This window comes from Trachurus trachurus (genome assembly GCF_905171665.1).
Source record: "Trachurus trachurus genome assembly, chromosome: 17".
Classification (NCBI taxonomy): domain Eukaryota; kingdom Metazoa; phylum Chordata; class Actinopteri; order Carangiformes; family Carangidae; genus Trachurus; species Trachurus trachurus.
In genome coordinates, this window is record NC_139900.1 from 12,118,761 (window position 1) to 12,136,333 (window position 17,573).

Genomic DNA, 17,573 nt, shown 5'->3' on the forward strand with positions numbered 1-17,573 from the left:
TAGATTATATTGCTTTGGTTGGGGCCTGCTTAGGGGCATTTATGTATTTATGACAACAGTACCCTTTTATTGAAGAGCTACCTTTTTCCAGCATCTGAACCAATCTGTCTTGTATGTGACCATGATATATTTCCATTTAAAAAAGAGGAAGAGGAAAAAAAAGTTATTGAAAGCACAGCATTATTTCTCAGTTAATAAAACTTCATTTTAAGGCTAACAACAGCAGTAGGCCAATACAGTGTTCAGGGTGAAAACGACTAACAAACGTCCTCCACCAAAGAGGCCTCCAACAATCACAGGCCTGAGGCCAGACCAGACCAGGTGCACATAGGAGCTCAGGTGCACTGGTAATGAAGACTACTGGCTCAAATCCAGGGGTCGACCGTCAAAAATTATTATTAAAGAAAAAAAAGTTTGTACCTGCTTTGTCGGAGTTATGGTGCCTTAATGTGCTATGGTAAAGACGACGTGAAAAGTGCACATGAACACCCTCTCATGTGGTATTTTCCACTGGGCAACTAGAATTTTTTGATGCCAGAGTTGCTGAGATGAGAATAACCTTTGACCTTTTCAACATGGCAGTGAGCAATGCAAGATTCGTTAATGGTAGTAAAAAACGCTTTTAAAAAGCTAGCCAAATAACCAGTGCTAAATCTCCATGAATATTAATATTTACCGTTTGAGTTTTGATAATTCATCTTCTTGCTGTAAGAGATGAACTAGGCAATCCAAGATTGTTTTACCATATACAGTACATGTAGATGCCGCACGTGTCATATATCTATGGTTTTACCCAAGTAACAAGTCTGAATCTGTGTGTCCACCATCTTTATTTTCTCTGTACAACAACAAAAGCACATGAACACAACGCACTGGTAAATACCATGTCACAAGTGGAAAATACCATCTGTACCATAGCACATGAAGGCAGCATTAGTCCAAAGATGAACTGAATGTCTTCCCAGTCCAGCAGTGGAGGTCGGATTCGTTAACCGAGATGTAGAAGTCCACCATCTTCTCGGGGACTAACCACCTCTTCTTCTCCATCATGTGAGTAACTGCAGAATGTTTGTCTCCCTAGTGACCAGCTGCTGTGACCATGGTAACTCAGTGAACGTTCCACTCACGAACTGTGTCACTGATATGAAGTTTGTTTTTTATGTAACTATGCTAGGTGGCTAACAGTTAGCATCGCATTAGGAATGAAGGATGTTGGTAATTAGGGGAACGTGCCCATGTATTATGTCTATGAGCGTGTCTATGTTCCCACAGCCCTTTGTTCCCTCAGCCTTATGTTCCCACTGGACTCTCTGTACCTATCTGGACTTATATCTATCTGGCCTGTCTAGCCTCTACCTGGTCTTTTTACTAAACTTAACCAACTCCTTTCTTCATTGCCTAAACCCAACCAATGGTGGGACCAAAGGGCTGTGGGAACATAGGGCCTAATTTTCAGTGACAACAAAAGTTAGAAATGTGGGAACATAGGGCTGAGGGAACATAGGGCTGTGGGAACATAGGAATGACCCCGCTAATTAGTTTCTATTTGTTTATACTGAACACAGGGAAACTTTATCCATTCGAGTGACTTGTTGTGTGTTTAGTCACTGCTTTCACTGGCCTTCACAAAATCTTTCTGACTGAAAACTTGAAGGAAGAGACACGGTTGTGTGGCTAATAAGAGGCCGGAAGTTGTAGCCGTCATGAAAGTGGTCTACCGGAGTTTGACATCATGAGCATGTTGGTTTCATAATAAGAAAGCCATGGCGGACTACAGTAGCCTACATCAGAATACAACTACTTCTTCTACTACATGAAGAGGTAACCAACCTACATGAAATCACAAACTAGTCCAATTTCCATTCATTTACTGTAACGAATTCATCAACTGGCATTTTAACAAAGTCCTGTTGTTTAGCCTATTTAATTCATGGTGTCAATCAAATATTTGATCACATGTTCAATTATAGCTGGCTGGTTAATGTTTTTCAAGGTGTAGGTGTAGCCTGGTCTCAGTGGAGTTAAAAGTAATAATGTCAATCCAGGCCAATCAGAGGCCGTGAAATGCTCCAGAAGGTGTAGCGGTTGCAGTACTGTAAGTGTTGGCATTATAGAGCAACCACGGCAGTGGAGCAGCAGGACAGCAGGGCAAGAGTGAGGAAGTAGCTCTGCCAGTATGAACAAGCCACCTTGGGTGGGTGTGTTGGACATATAATACATGAGTTGTCTGCTTGAACGAGGCCGTGGTGGTGTGTCAGGTGCAGAGGAGACACTTATGTTACAAAGTTCTCATTGTGGGCTGATGATTTTTATGTTCATACCACCAGAAGTAGGGACAATAGCATCTGACAAGCTCTGTTCTAGAAATTAGGATGCTTGCCAGACCATCACTGCCAGCAAGCCATAAATGTTTCATGTGGTGCTGATATGGTAATCATTGGATCCCTACAATGACACCTTGTGAGAGTTGGATAACGATGGCTGTCTTTCAGGCCTGTGTGACTCTGGACACAGTCCAGCAGCTGAGGCAGAGTCTGAAGTGTGAATTTGCCAGTTAAAAAGGCCATGTTGCATCCAATAAATAGGTAAAAGACTGAAAGCAGTGCAAGTAAAGGTGTGGTGAGTGTCCTCACGCACCACACACATACATATATATATATAGACTCCCTGGTGAAAGATGCTGCACAAATGCATTCCTCTGAGTTAAATATGCATTCCATTTCATGGGGTTTGCGAGTGGGTCCAGGTGCCCGTTGGTGGCACAGGCCCAGCTGGAGGATGTGGCTGACTCGCTCCACTGGCGCTCAGGCTGGCATACTAACAGAGCCAGGGGTGCTTTCACAGTGAGTTGAAAGAGGCTGGCGCCGGAGCCACACACCCAGGGTTCAGAGACGCAGGCTCCAGCTGCATGTCCACTCACTCACATATAGCCAAAGGAATTAAATGACTGGAAACCTAAAAGTGTATTTTTTTAAACCTGCAACATGGTTTTGTGGCAGAAATATTGATCTTGTGACATTAGCAATCATGCACAACACCAACGACATCTCAATCGCATCTGTGACTTGTTGCACGCAAGACCGTGTGAGATTAATTGTTGGGGTGAAGAAGAAAAAAAACGAAATTTTCCAATCACAAGGGATGAAGCAATAAAAGGCTGACATGTCTAAAAGAGCTTAATGTATTATTTCTCTGAGGCCTGTGTAAGCCTTTTATTAAAGTGAAACAATCTTGTCAGACACCTGTTGTTCTTACAGGGGGTATTTATTGTTGGCCTATGTCAGCGCACTGTAATCCCTGGCTAGAACATGGCTGTATTACCAATGTGACCTATTCTTGGTCACCGTAATTTCCCGAGAGCATGTATGGGTGTGTATGTGTTCGGTGTGTGCGTGTATATGTGTTTGTGTGTGTGTGAAAAAGAGGGAGAGGCAGAGAAAGTGATAGTGTCCATGCACACAAGTGTGTATCTGTGTGTGTGTGTGTTCATCCAGATTGCAGGCACCCTTCAGCCATTTCAGTTGAGCTTTTTTTTTTTTTGACATCCAATGTCATGCAGAACAAATCGCCTATTGCTGACACCAGTGATTTCTTGTCTCCCGTGCTGAGAAGTGTATGTGGAGGCAAAACAGTTGGGTCTTACTGACGGGGAGGTTGGACATTTCTGTGATTAAGTAGTAATGGCCCAGGACGTGACAGGGAAGCGGGGGATTTTGTTGGTCATAGAGGGCAGGAAAAAAAAATGCACACCCTTGGGCATATGGAGCTATTTTAGAGAGAGCATATAATTATTGCAAGAGTTTTGCTACCAAAACTCCCTAAACTGGTATTTAATGTGTGAGAAAATGTAAAAAAAAAAATAAAATAAAATAAAATTGTAGGACCGCTGTCAAGAAAATGCAACAGTCTGCATCACTTATGTTTTGTTGTACTACATGCGAAATTATTGACATGCATAAGTAACATTAGAGTTGAACAGGGAAGAGGACTCTCATCATTTCACCACCTTCGCCACGCCTGCCTTGAATTCCAGTGTCTGCCTATAGGCTTAACCCACTAATTGTGGCTTTAGTTCCTATGGTATTGCCACATGCCTGTGGTTTGGTTTAAGGGCCTCAGTTATATTAGGACCTGGGTATTTTAACTTCTGTAATGGAATACACCATCATCATCTTAAGACAATCAAGGATCTATGTCGCCTGATTTATGTGTGAGGTTGTTGAGGAAGGATGTCTAATTGTGATGCACAGATTGAGAAATGTACCTCCATGCATTCCTGAGTCTGAACCAAAAACAAGAGATGGAAATAAACAGCAATTAGTCGGTTGTGTTTCTACGGGCTCATGATAGTTGATTGAGCACTTACAGACAGGTCTATGGTTCTGTAAGTGGGTTCAGTGTGAGGTATAAATGGTGTTATGGGGACATCTACTGGTTAGTGTTAGAACAAGTGAACAGCCTGTACCTTTGATTCATCTGGCAGCAGTAGTCTGATGATAATATGCTTCTAGGGATTAGCACATGTACAGCATGTACTGTGTGTGTTGTGGGATGAATTCATTGTGCTTGTTCTGTATTTCTCTTTTAATTATTCCTTTGTATGCAACGCTGCTCCAGCACTAGTGACCTTTCTGTAGGATTGTAGCACGGTCTACATACTGTAACCCACTTCAAACAGCAGAAACTGAGAAATTTCTTGTTAGCTGTGAACAGTCTGCTATTTATTCTCACAATCTTCCCTCATTTTATTGATATATTGAAATGTTCTGTTTTATAGTAATTGTCTCCGTAAACGATATATTAAATGATATTTCAAGACCTTACTCACACTGTCAGGATCTAATTCTAGTAGAAACATTTTTAAATATCTGGTGAATTTTTAAGGCATTTAGTTTTAATTGTATTGGAATTAGCATTTGTGGTTTATGTTTGATTATGGAGTATGGAAATTGCTCCTTGGGTTGTTAAAACCACATCATATTTTCTGAAACAATACAAAGTACCCGACATCTCTGTCCTCACTCCAGTGTGTTGAGTTTTTCCATGGCCCACAGTAACATTCATATTTTGATTTATTGTGATTCTATAGTGGTCATGATCTGCTCCTCTTCTTTAGTAAATGTAGTGATACCAAAGTGTAGTAATGCATGACTACAAGTCAAAGAGCCCATTGTGATGCAGCATAGGCAAAGGTGAAAAGTAAAATGTTCATTGTACGTTGCATAATTGCTCCTTTCAGAAAATGTATGTATGCAGCAAGCATTTTAGTTTTGACAATTAACTCTTGCAGTTGACACATCAGCAAAAGTAATACAAGTGCACTGAAATTACGTTGCATTAATGGTCACTCCATGGTACTTTTAAGACGGTATATGAGAAGTCCATAATTGCATGACATGTGAACTAATGCTTTAAAAGCTATAAAACTATTAAACAATAAGAGACCCCAGGGGTTAACCAGCTTACTGTCGCTTAGTTTGAACTATAAAATGTCATCTGTTTTGAATGTTAAATCTTTCATTTTCAAAACCATAGTTGTTCAAATCAAGTCAGTTTTTATTTGTGTTGGTCTGAACACACTATATAGAAAATATTGTACATTATCTCAAAAAATAAATTGGTGTGTAATGAAATAGCCTGCTGAAAACTGTGTTTTAGTGAAGAAGAAAGTAGCATAATACGGAAATATTCAAGTAATGTGTAACCATGTTATATATTCTAGTGGCAAGTGATATGAGTTATCACCCATAATTGTCTTATTATCAATACTCTTAGCGTTGTTGTAGCTACTTCTAAATGATCATCACATGTTTCCAATGATGCTGGGTGAGTTTATTTAAGCCTGTTTTAGCCACAATGTAGCCACTCTGATGCATAGATAATGTGATTACACAGACCTGTGTTACATTTTTCGTTACATACCGCCCTGTGTCAGTATATGAAAGAAATGTCGACGGTTTTCCTGCCCCCTGACCCTAAACAACACAGCACGTCACAATGCACGCGACGGCCAATCACATTCCAGAATCTTCGCGTTGTTGCCAGACGAGCAGCCGCCTCGTCCAATCAGAGTCTTACAAGACGCACGAACTCCCGCCTTCAGCCGGCGCTCGGCCAATCAACGCGCAGCAGTAATTACTAATTCATTACATTGCAAAGGGGAGTGACGCAGTTATTGTAGATCCAGATACTCCATGCTTTTTCATATGACCTGAAATAACATTTTTTCCCCCAAAGTGTGGACGTAAATTTCCTCATAAACACAGGAAATAAGAAGGATTCCTGCTCTTCGTCTGGAGGTCTGTATGTCTCTGAATCTCTGCTCCTCCTGAAATTTTGGATGCCATTCCGGTTGGAGGTTGCGGAAGACCCCGAGGACTAGATGCGATAACCAGGACGAGATATGCCGCAGCCGAAATCACGAAAAATCGCCATCCTCGGGTACAGATCCGTAGGTGAGTTTCCGACTCAGACGGAGTGTGGGATGAATTGCACCTGAAGGGCCTCGGACGCGACGCTGAGGCTTTATTTCAGCGGCCTTTCGGGTCAATTTAAGTCCATTATGAGAGCGGTTTACGCCTCCTATAATAGACTTAAATTATAGGGAGTATGATCTGTCACGCAACATCTCTGAGCGGGCGAATGAGCGCCACCAGGTGAGACATGGATGGCCTTGTGATTTATTATCACATGGGGCCTCCCATGATGTGTAGCCTCCTACTACATGATCAGATATTGTCCACGATAACGCATCTTATTATTGATACGTTGCCATCAATGAACCGTAACGCACGCAGCTGCGTAAGTTGGTGGTGCCATGCCCCATGAAGGCCTGCAAGGACCAGGAGGACCACTGGATTTGACGCATTACTGTGCAGTTTATTTTATCGCATCTGAAACCTGGAGAAGCGCAATTTGTCTGCGGTAAAAAAAAAAAAAAAAAAGGATGTTCAGGGCGGCAAGATGGCACACACAGATAGCAGCACCACGACTAGAGGCCCAGTCAGCATGCCAGCACTAACACACACGGGGAAAAAAAAAAATCTATAGTGAGCTGATATAATCTCTGTGCAATTTGTAAACAGATCCCATAGTGTAGTGTTACAGTAGAGCTCTGTGATGGTGCATTATGGGACTTTTATAGCTTTACTGGTATTTTAATGTGAATTATCATAATTATCTCTGCTCATTCCTTATTTTTGATCTTTTTCCTGAATATTCACCTGAGCCACTGAACATAATGTGACATTTTTATCTAAAATTTATTAAGCTTTTGTCCCTGTCTCTAATCATTCTTTGTTTATTTTGCAGGAAAGTCCTCCTTGACAATTCAGTTTGTGGAGGGCCAGTTTGTTGACTCCTATGACCCAACAATAGAAAACAGTAAGTGAGGATTGAGTGGCCTATTGCACCTTGATACATGAGCAGGGTTTCCCCCGGGAAGCCGTTCTGCTGAGGTGATGATGAACCACCCAGATCCTGTGAATCTCATCTGGTGGAGTTGTTTCCACACTGAGAACATGGCGCTGTGAAAGGTTGAAAGGTTCATGTTGCGTTTCCCAAATTTTTAGCACCTCTGCTATGAAACACAGTGGGAAACACTGACTAATATCTTGATAATGAATGTTACATGCACTCAGTTGCCACTTTATTAGGAACACTTTGCTTTTTTTTTTTTATTATTTAGCTCACGCTCATAGATACAAATGGGGTGGGCATGGTCAAAGAAACACCCATAAACTACTATTACTATTGAAATAAACTTTTTTTTAAAAAGTAAGATGTAAGAGAAACCAAAAAAATTTGACCTTAATAAATGATGGGTTTATCCGCTGAGGTGTACCTAATAAACTGGCAGCTGAGAACATCTAGCCTGACACTTTTAACTAATTAGTTCATTAGTCTGCAAGGTGTCAGAAATAAACATAAATAAAAATAAATCAATATATTATCACACGGGACAAAGAAAAAGACAAAATATTTTAACACTTGAGTAACTGGAAACGTGTTAATGTTTGACATTTTGCCTCAAACATTAACATTATCAGTTCATTCATTTCAAAATTGAATGTTATCATTAATATTTCAGCCCGCAAATCAATTAATTTCATCATCACATCAGCTCTCATGTGAGGTTTAGGCTGTAATGTCCTTGGACTCTTAAACTATTCATAAGTTATTCATGTGTGGTAATGTGTTTTATTATCAAGCTGTTGGTCAAAGCCTCAACAACAACAATTAAACCTAGTGGCCTAGCTCTCAGTTGCCATGGAGACGCCTCAGTTGTTATCACATGACCTAAGTATGTTATTGTGGTCACATGATAACAGGTGGTTATATATCCTCGCGTTTACTCTAAATTTTTACAGTATAGGACGGCAACTGACAATTATTCTCATCCTTGATTACTTTCTAACTCTTGTATTTGAGCAAATTCCTACGCAATACTTATTATTTTGTCTTACCAATAGTCCAAATCTCAAAAAACGTAATTGTAATTAATATATTGATTAATTGTAAGTCTTATGTGCTATATCATCATAATATTATTTTGGCACTGATATGTCATTATGTAGCTTAATTGATTAAACTTAAGTTGATTAATGGATGAAAAGTGTGGTGCCAGATAAAAAAAAAATCAGACTAGGTAGCTATAAACTTCTTTTTATTCCACATTCTGCTTATTTGTTGCTTTTTGTTTTTTAGTAGACATCTGACATCATTTAAACTCTATGGTTTGATTTAATTTGAGTTGTTTCCCAGAAGAGCACAATGTTCCCTCTAAACAAACGTGTCCAAACACCACACCAGCTGATTTCACCAGTTTTCACACTCTCAGTCAGTCAGACAAACAAACTTTCTTTCAAGAAACTTCAGCTGAAATAGTTTTTTTTTGTCGAAATGAAACCCTGCTGACTCTCTGATTGGTGCATGCATGGACACCCCCCGGCTTAGACAGGGATCTTGCTTGAAGGTATTTGCACATTACATTTTGCTGAAGGAGGAGGACATACTATAGTAATCCATCAACCTCCTAAACACATATATTCCCAGACTCTCTGGAGACTTGAGTAAACTTTTACCTGTAGGCGCTTTCTCTTTTCGCCAACATGTTCATGCTCACATACCACCCCGCATCTCTCGTCGACCGTGTGGTCTGCGTCTATAAATAATCCATGGACGGTTAACATAAAGTGAAGTATCAGCTTTATCAGCGAGATGCTGCAGGCAGCGCTATCCCTCAGTCCCACTGTAGATAATATGACCCGTCTCCAGGCAGATATTGACATTCCTGTGCCGAATGAACTCAGTGGTCCCATGCAAACCAAAATGGATCCATAACGTAACAGGGTTGTGTCTTCTTGCACATCTCGAGATCTGCAGACTGAAAACATAGGAGTAATGAACGTTTTGTTACTCTGTTATTTGTAGCTCTTGGCTGTGTCGGTTTCTTATTCTCCATCCATTAATATGTTATTTTGTTATTTCTGTTGATTCATTTGTAATTTGTCTTTTCTCTTGACTGCAGCGTTTACCAAAATGATCACGATAAATGGACAAGAGTACCATCTTCAGCTGGTTGACACAGCAGGACAGGTAGGATGTTGTGCATTTTTTTAGTAGCTTGTCAGGGGTTTATTGATTTCTGTGTAAATATGTGTTTGTGTATCGGTGCTGTTTCATAATTTTGGAGTTAATTCAGCTTCATGACGTCTGATTTCTTCAGCTCTCTCTCTCTGTCTCTGCAGGATGAGTACTCCATCTTCCCACAGACTTACTCCATAGATATAAACGGGTACATTCTGGTCTATTCAGTCACATCTAACAAAAGGTAAACATCTACCATTTAAAAAAAACTACAAATATCTATTTCATTCTGTATAATAAATCAGACTGCACTGATTTCATGAATATTGAAGCTGAAATTTTCCTCTCATCTCTTCCAGCTTTGAAGTTGTACAGGTTATCCATGAAAAACTGTTGGACATGGTGGGAAAAGTTCAGTGAGTGTCGCCCCTGTTCTCCTTTTACCGTCTAATGCAGTCTAAGAAACGCAGTATGTAACATATCATCCGTAAATGACATTGTGCCATTTACTTTCTCTCGAACGCAGAGTACCAATTATGCTCGTTGGAAACAAGAACGACCTACATATGGAGCGGTATGTCCTAATGCGCACTTATATATATATATTTCACATTATGTCTTCTGTACAGTATGTAAACACACGGGGAAAAAGCATTAGCCTGCTTTTAATCATCATTTCTGTTTGGTTTCTCATCACTTCAAAGGCTCCCAGAGGCAAAAAAAAAACGAGCAAAACTCCACATTTCTGACATATGAGACCAAAACAAAACTGCAGAGCAGATGTTAATATTTGGTTCAGGGATGACCTAAATAAAAAAAGCAGCAGCCATTTGCACCGAGCTATAGCATGTTAGAGCTGGTCTCTGTGCGTTTTGTGTAGTCGTTCAAACATGGTTACCAGAATCAGTTACAAGAGTGGATCTTCGAGGAATTTCACTGTGGGTTTGTCGTAGCCTGCACTGCAGCCTAGCTGTGAAATATTTATGTGCTCCATCCTGACCGGCCTGCTGTCTGTGGGCTTTTTTTTTCCTTCTTTTTCTTTAGAGTAATCAGTTGTGAAGAGGGAAAAGCATTAGCCGAATCCTGGAACGCTGCCTTCATGGAGTCCTCAGCTAAAGAGAACCAGGTAAGAGCCGAGCCCGTACAGGTAATAATGTGATTGTTATCAAACCTTTTTATCTGCTTATATATAAATATATATATATATGAGCATTTGTGGCTCAAAATGACTTAATAATATACGCTGGTTAGCAGTGTCGCCTCACAGTAGGAGGGTTCAAACCTGTCAGGCAGCTGTGGCCTTTCATTGTGGACTATACATGTTCTCTCTGTAGTTGTGTGGGTGGCCTCCCACAGTCCAAAGACATTGAGGTCAGGTTGACTGGCAGCTCTAAATTGCCCGTAGGTGTGAATGTGAGCATGAATGGCTGTCTGACTCTCTGTGTCAGACCTGTGATTGCCTGGCAACCTGTCCACGGTGCGCCCTTACCTCTCACCTTGTGTCAGCCTGGATCGGATCCAAACATGACCGATGGATGGATGGATGGATGGATGGATGGATGGATGGATGGATGGATGGATGGATGCACCAGAGTTTTATGTGACCGGTGTGACAAAGAAAGGCCTCAGTCTCATGTTATGAACTTATAATCCTTTAGGTGGACGTAGGGAGTTGATACAGAAGCAGTGAAAACAGCTATATTGTGTCTTCTGCAGCTCTGAAGGGAGTTTTCCTATGTCTAAAAATAAAAGCACAGGGAGACTTGGAGACTACACATTTGTAACAGAAAACCTGTCTTACATTGTGAGGACATCGAGATCAGAACACCTTTACCAGATATCAAGTTGCCTTATGCGTGTAGGAGGTGTAATAGGTACCATTTTTTTATAACTTGATCTCAACATGGGATTGAAGGTCAGGATATCTCTGCCTCTATTTTTAAAAAATTTGACCATTGTTACCTTTCTATAAAGTTATTTTGTGTGGGATCCCATACTGGATTCAAATGGTGCATTAATGTACATATGTACTTTAATGAAACTATTTGTGTGTGTGCTGCAAACCGATACGAGTCGGTCTTCTTCAGTTGCATTTCTCACACCGCTGACCCCAGCAGTCGATAAACGTGTCATATCGAGTGAAAATATGGAGCCTGTGTTATTTAGACAGACTTGCACTTGCCCCTTATAACTACAGGTGTCGCAAATCGGCCAGAACTGAGATATTAAAAGGCTATAAATTATTTTAAAGCTGCACTAATCAATATTGTCATCGTGTCAATTCACAGTGATGAACCCATAGAGAGTTATCACACTAAGCTCTGCAGCCTGCCTCAGATCTGTGAAACATCTTAGCAATGTTTTCACTCAGTACGCACTAGCTAGCTTCCCAGCAACAAACATACAGAGTTACTTAACCAGCATGTGAAAATTGTGGAGCACTACCAGCTGAAGAGACTACCTCAGGAGTGAATGGAATAGTGTTTAAATAAGCCGCTGTTTCTCAACATTAGAATGACCCTGTATGTTGTTGTGATAATACAGCTTGATACGCTGACCCCAAGTGGCTAAAAATGTAGATGGTCAGAAAGTTTGTCCGCAACAGTTTCCTGGACGAAGCACATTGTTTTTATTTTAGATAACATTGATTTACATTGAGGAAGAGTCACCGACAAAAGCTCATAGTCAACAACAACACGTGCAAACAGAAATCGATTTCTGAAATCCTCTGTCCATGCTCCGATGGGTGTATTTCCCTCCGCAACTCCCGTTCCCATGCAGGAAGTCAGCTAATCTGCCTCAAATCAAGTTAGCCAGCAGTATCGCTCAGCTGTGTGTAACTACGGACAAAAACAACGCCTGCTCTGTTGCACGTAAAACCAGCGAGGATCCGACGGACGTTGTGTCTCTGCACTGCTGGAAAATTAAAAGTGGTGTGACCGAGACATGTGACAGCCTCTTGAATGTGTGTGTGTTTGTGTGTGTCGTTTTTCTCCTCAGACGGCCGTGGAGGTTTTCCGGAGGATGATCCTGGAGGCAGAGAAGATGGACGGCGGCGTGCAGCCAGGAAAAACATCCTGCTCCATGATGTAGAGCCGCCCAATCAACACACAGGACACTGCACTGGGATATCCCGTTACTTGAAGGCTAGCTGCCAGTTCTCCTCCACCTCAGCTGACTCCACCCTCCCCCCCCAGGGTCCTAAATATCCAATACTGTCTATTTATGGCTCTGAATCCACTGTTCCACTGTTATTTATCAGTATTTCCTCTTCTTCCCTTTTGTCATCCTTGGTTTTCTTTGTGTGTTTGATAAAAGAAGGATGAGTGGTGGTTCCCTTGTCTAATATTTCCCTCAGTCCACCACTCCTCCTCTATCTCTGTGCTCAGCACTGATGCAAAACATAGAACATCATTTGGGTGTATCAGAAAAAAATGTTTTCCTGTGCACAGTAATGTTCAGTTCAGTTCAGTTCAGTTCAGAAAACTTTATTATCCCCCGAGGGGGCAATTTGTTGTGCGACAGGCAGAATTACACAAAAACACAAACAAGTCAAATACAAAACAAAACAAGTGCATTTCATTAATGAACGACAAGCATAAGGCCAGAAGACAGTAATGGCTTGATGCATCTTAGCTTCTCATTATGCCGCTCCCATACGGGCCACGAGCCCTTATCTGTTTAAATAACACAAGATAGGAGAAGACGACAAGAAATGTCACGTCTGCCATGCATACGCTCTGAAAATGGTTAAGTAAACACGAACGTTTCTTCTGATACATCACCAGCTGTTTGGTCCCTCCAATATACAGCTCTTTTTCTACTTCATCTCCACGCAGTATCCACCTCTCTGTTCCTCAGTTTTGTTTTCATAGCGGTTACTGTCAGCCAAAAAAGAAAAGAAAAAAAAGAAATCTGCATCCATTTTCTAATGTTGAAAATGTTGTACAAATGTTTTTGATTGTAATCATTAAAGCAAAAAGTGGTTATGTAAAGCAGGCCTGAGTGTGGATCATTAGTTTTGCTGATGTTTGTTTATTTAGAACAAGCAGAAATAATTCAATGTGCTTTCGCGGGAGCAGTAGAAAGACGAAGAGGATAAATACAGACAATGCTCAAATTAAAAAGTTTAAAATAGATTAAAGAGAGTGCAATGTTCATGTGCAGGGAGGAATTTAATGAGCCAGTTCAATACAGTAAACAAAGGCCTTACTGGAGAAGAACCACGAGGTAACATCAGCAAAATCATCTACCAATACATTTTTAATCAGTGCTTCTATAATCGGTAAGTTTGGAATGCTTCTGGCATTTTAAATTTTGATTTAGTGAAATAACATAGAAAATAAACATTGTTGTTGCTAATTACAAACAACACAACTGGTTTTGACACACTAGGCGCTAAAAAACTTGCTGGATTTCGAACCAGATGCTGCACTAACCCACTACATTAGTAATTAACTCATTTGACATCAAAAATAGGAGGAGGCATCAAACCCACATCCTCGGTTCGACCATGCTGTGTCATTTTGGTTAAAGACACGTGAGCTCTTTCTTAAGAATCCTTCAATATTTCATCTGTGTGTTCAAAATTTTCAAAATTCACAGAGGATTGAAGCCGCAACCTCAAAACTTTAGAGCGGGTTGGGTTGGTTACCCTGAGGCATTTGTACTGACACTTCAGAGTTGTTTTTCTCTGAGTCTTTTTGAATGTTGGTCTTCAAAATGCAGCGAGACTGAGAGGGATCGAACCCACATCCTCAAAACTTCCAAGAGCTCCTCTAACTCTGAAAAAGACATTTGTTAGAGCTGTTTTAATGTTTTCTTTAGGTGCATTGTCCTCTTAACATCCAGCAGCTCTTTGGCATTGGATTGTAGTATTTAGTGAGTATGGCACGCTTCGATCGTACCCTTCACCTTAAAACATCTCAATGATCCTTTGAGCTGTTCCCTCTCTGGATGTCGGGCTTTAAAATTCACCAAGATGACGTTCGGTCTTCAGAATTCACAGAACCTCATACGATCGAACCTCATACACTTCTAAGCAGTTTTCTAACATGTTGAGTTACAAAAAGTTCGGACAGGCCATGTTAGATGACGGTGGTCAAGACGTACAAGTAGCAGGATCATTCAGAAGTTTTAGCCTTGTAGGTTTGATCCTGAGGAAACTGGTTGTATTTGGAAATCTCACACCCAGAGGAAAGACTCGAAGGTTTTAAGACGTAGAGACGGTTGTGCTGGTTCAAGCTCAGGGTGTTGGAGGACTTCAGTAGCTGTAGGGTCGTGGGATTGGTCCCTGTGAGGTTCGTTAACTTTTTAAGTCCGATGGAAAGAGTCGAAATCTCCAAGAACTCCTGCTCAACTCTTTTTTTTAAACACCAGAGGGAGGCATGTGCTATAGTAAATTCACTCATACATACTGTATATACACATACTGTCTGTACTGTATATACATGAGCCTCATGAGGTTCAAACTCATCCACAAGCATCTTCCAAGGAGAACTCCAACACCATGAGCTATTTGGCCTGATGACTGACCTTTTTTTTTCCCGGAAAAAAAATTTGCCTTGAGTGTTGAACTTCAACATTCACCCACAGGCCCTCAGGATCCAACCCAAAACGTCAAAACTCTGGAGCGAGCCTCCTACTCCCTCTGCTGCTTGAACAGAAACTCTCGAGCTTGATATCGCAGAGAGATTTCAACCACTTTTCATCGGCGCGCGTCGCTGACACTTATCATCTTGATTCCTGGAAGTTTGATCGAGCTCTGTAGTGTTATTAAACGCTTAATGACACAAGAAGATAATCAAAGATATATTTTGGTCCTAAAAGTGATGATTACTTCTGCTATTTCCCATGATCATGACAGACAGATTAAGTCACTGACCTGATGTGGTGGTTAAAAAGAAAGTGAAAGAGTTTCAAACATAAGCAGAAACACAGGCACGTGCTGTTTTTCAGACTCCTTTATTCGTCAGGATAAGAGGTTTACAGTGTTTATTTCTTTTTTCTTTTCTTTTTTTTTTGGTTGTTTTTAATGTAGCTGCTGAATTCGTACATGTGCTCACACCAGGAAGTCGCTCGCAGCCTGCAGAAGTCACAAGGGGGCGAATTCCTCCGTGAACGTGCGCCTACTCCAACAGATTGTAATGTCCTTTGATTTTTCTTTATGGTTAAAACCTTAAAGGGTGTTGCACATGTCGTCGGTACAACACGTCATCCGGATGTAGGAGTTCATCCTCAGCATTTCGCAGTCTGACATAGCCATGCATTTCTGGTAATGGCCATCTAGGAACAGAAAGAAAGGAAAAGGGTTTCTTGTTTTTTCTTCAAACTGAAATGATGTCCTTTTATTATGTAAGAAACACTTAGTTTCTGACTTACAGAAGTTGTTGTCAACTCTCACTTGCTATGCAGCAGTGAAAATTGAGTTTTTTTTTAGCAGTGATGACCTCTGAGCTGTAACTTATCGAGAGCTCACAGCAAAGATAGCATTTTTAGGTTTTGTACTGGAGATGGTGTATACGTACATGGCTCTCTGAGGAAGTTGGCGGTAGCACAGGCATCCTTTCCTGGTTTGCACGTCTCCACGCTGAGTTCACAGTCGCCTCCGGCCCTTTTGGGGACGCAGCGGTGGCAGGTTAGGGCCTCACCTGCAAAAGAAAAGCAGAAAGAAAATATTCAAGTCATTTTTTCTGAGGGATTCTCGTTTAGTTCTTTAAAAATGTTTACACGTTGTTATGATTTGATTCATTCCTAGAAGAGGATTGAGACGCATTGTCGGTCTTGTCAACTGCTTTTTATACATAAATTACTTTCACTTCTGAGATAAGAAGTTAAAAAAAAGACCCATCTGGTCTGCAGTGATTGTGCTCCTGTGCAAAAGTGTAAAAGAAATCATGTCTCCCAGCTCAAGTTTGTGTTTGTTCAGTGGAGAATCAGTGACAGACTCACCGGCTGTAAACAGCAGGGCGACGGTTAAAGCCAAGACCAACAGCTTCATTGTTCTGTTCAGTAAGGTAGCCTAGAGATAAAGCACAGATTTGATAATACAATATGTACCGTACCTTTGAGTGCAGCTTATTTCACATGTCGCACGTCCTCTGTTGCGTACAAGTCTCAGACATAGTAACATAATGTGATTTTATATATTTTTACGTAACTGTATTTAAATATTTGACACCAATTCAATGTGGTAATAACATTTCATTGGAAATACATGTAATTTTTTTTAGCACATATTGATTTTTTATTGATTGCTATGACATATATTAAATTAAAAAGAAAAAAAAACACCTTAAAGGTTAAACACACAGAATAAGAGAAAACCTGTCGTTCTATGTGCACATACCTGTTTGATTTGTCTGTCTTGGTTTCTGTCAATGACTGAGACTCACTTATCGACTCTCTCTCTTTTTATACCTATTCCCGCTTTGTTCTGTCTTGGCAACTCCCATTAATTGGTGTATCTCTGTTAAGTCTATATACTTAGCACCTCACTCACCCTGGGTACACTGTGTGCAGGGGTTAGAGTTTCCCAATGTTCAGATTCTTGCATTATGCAACAGCCGTCCGCCCTTTGTCAACTACTGTACATAATTTATGAGACTTTTGTAAATATTAATGTGTGCGATTGTCACAGACTCAAAGAAAGATTTATACGAGTGGGATTTGTACCTTAAGAGGACAAGTGGATATTAGTCAAAGGTACAGTATGTTTGCTTTAGGTGGATTACGCCTGATCAATATGAGGTATATATAATACCTTTGGCTTAGTTGTCTTTAACTGACATTCACACCAGATATGAACAGACACTCGATAAATACAAAGCATAGAGTTGAATGAAAGAAATGAAAGAGAATAAAACAGAAAAGTGGCTGATTGTTATAATTTAAAAAAATGAAGGATCTCTTTACCTCCTCAGGTGAATCTCCTGCAGTGTAAAAGTTTAAAGAGACAAAAAAAAAATACAACAAAGAAATTCTCT

At 40.6% G+C, this 17,573-nt stretch overlaps 3 protein-coding genes across 4 annotated transcripts in view; 2 read left to right on the forward strand and 1 right to left on the reverse strand.

Moving 5' to 3' along the window:
- LOC311000850 (activin receptor type-2B-like) overlaps positions 1 to 17,573 on the forward strand; it is a 60,521-nt gene that overhangs the window by 21,720 nt on the left and 21,228 nt on the right. The gene's annotated exons all lie outside the window — the stretch shown is intronic.
- On the forward strand, positions 6,174 to 13,491 carry LOC311000407 (GTP-binding protein Rheb). Of its 2 annotated transcripts, XM_083991115.1 has the most exons (8): positions 6,174 to 6,455; positions 7,312 to 7,383; positions 9,530 to 9,597; positions 9,750 to 9,832; positions 9,948 to 10,004; positions 10,115 to 10,162; positions 10,633 to 10,714; positions 12,589 to 13,491. In XM_083991115.1, exons 1-8 carry the CDS (start codon positions 6,404 to 6,406, stop codon positions 12,679 to 12,681), a joined length of 555 nt encoding a protein of 184 aa, XP_083847241.1. In that variant the 5' UTR covers positions 6,174 to 6,403; the 3' UTR covers positions 12,682 to 13,491. The 2 variants fall into 2 exon arrangements, with proteins under 2 accessions (XP_083847241.1, XP_083847242.1); XM_083991116.1 differs by lacking the exon at positions 10,115 to 10,162.
- Positions 15,537 to 17,021, reverse strand: ly97.3 (lymphocyte antigen 97, tandem duplicate 3). The gene is made up of 4 exons (XM_083991141.1): positions 16,937 to 17,021; positions 16,540 to 16,609; positions 16,116 to 16,238; positions 15,537 to 15,873 (listed from the first exon to the last, which is right to left on the reverse strand). Exons 2-4 carry the CDS (start codon positions 16,586 to 16,588, stop codon positions 15,767 to 15,769), a joined length of 279 nt encoding a protein of 92 aa, XP_083847267.1. The 5' UTR covers positions 16,589 to 16,609; positions 16,937 to 17,021; the 3' UTR covers positions 15,537 to 15,766.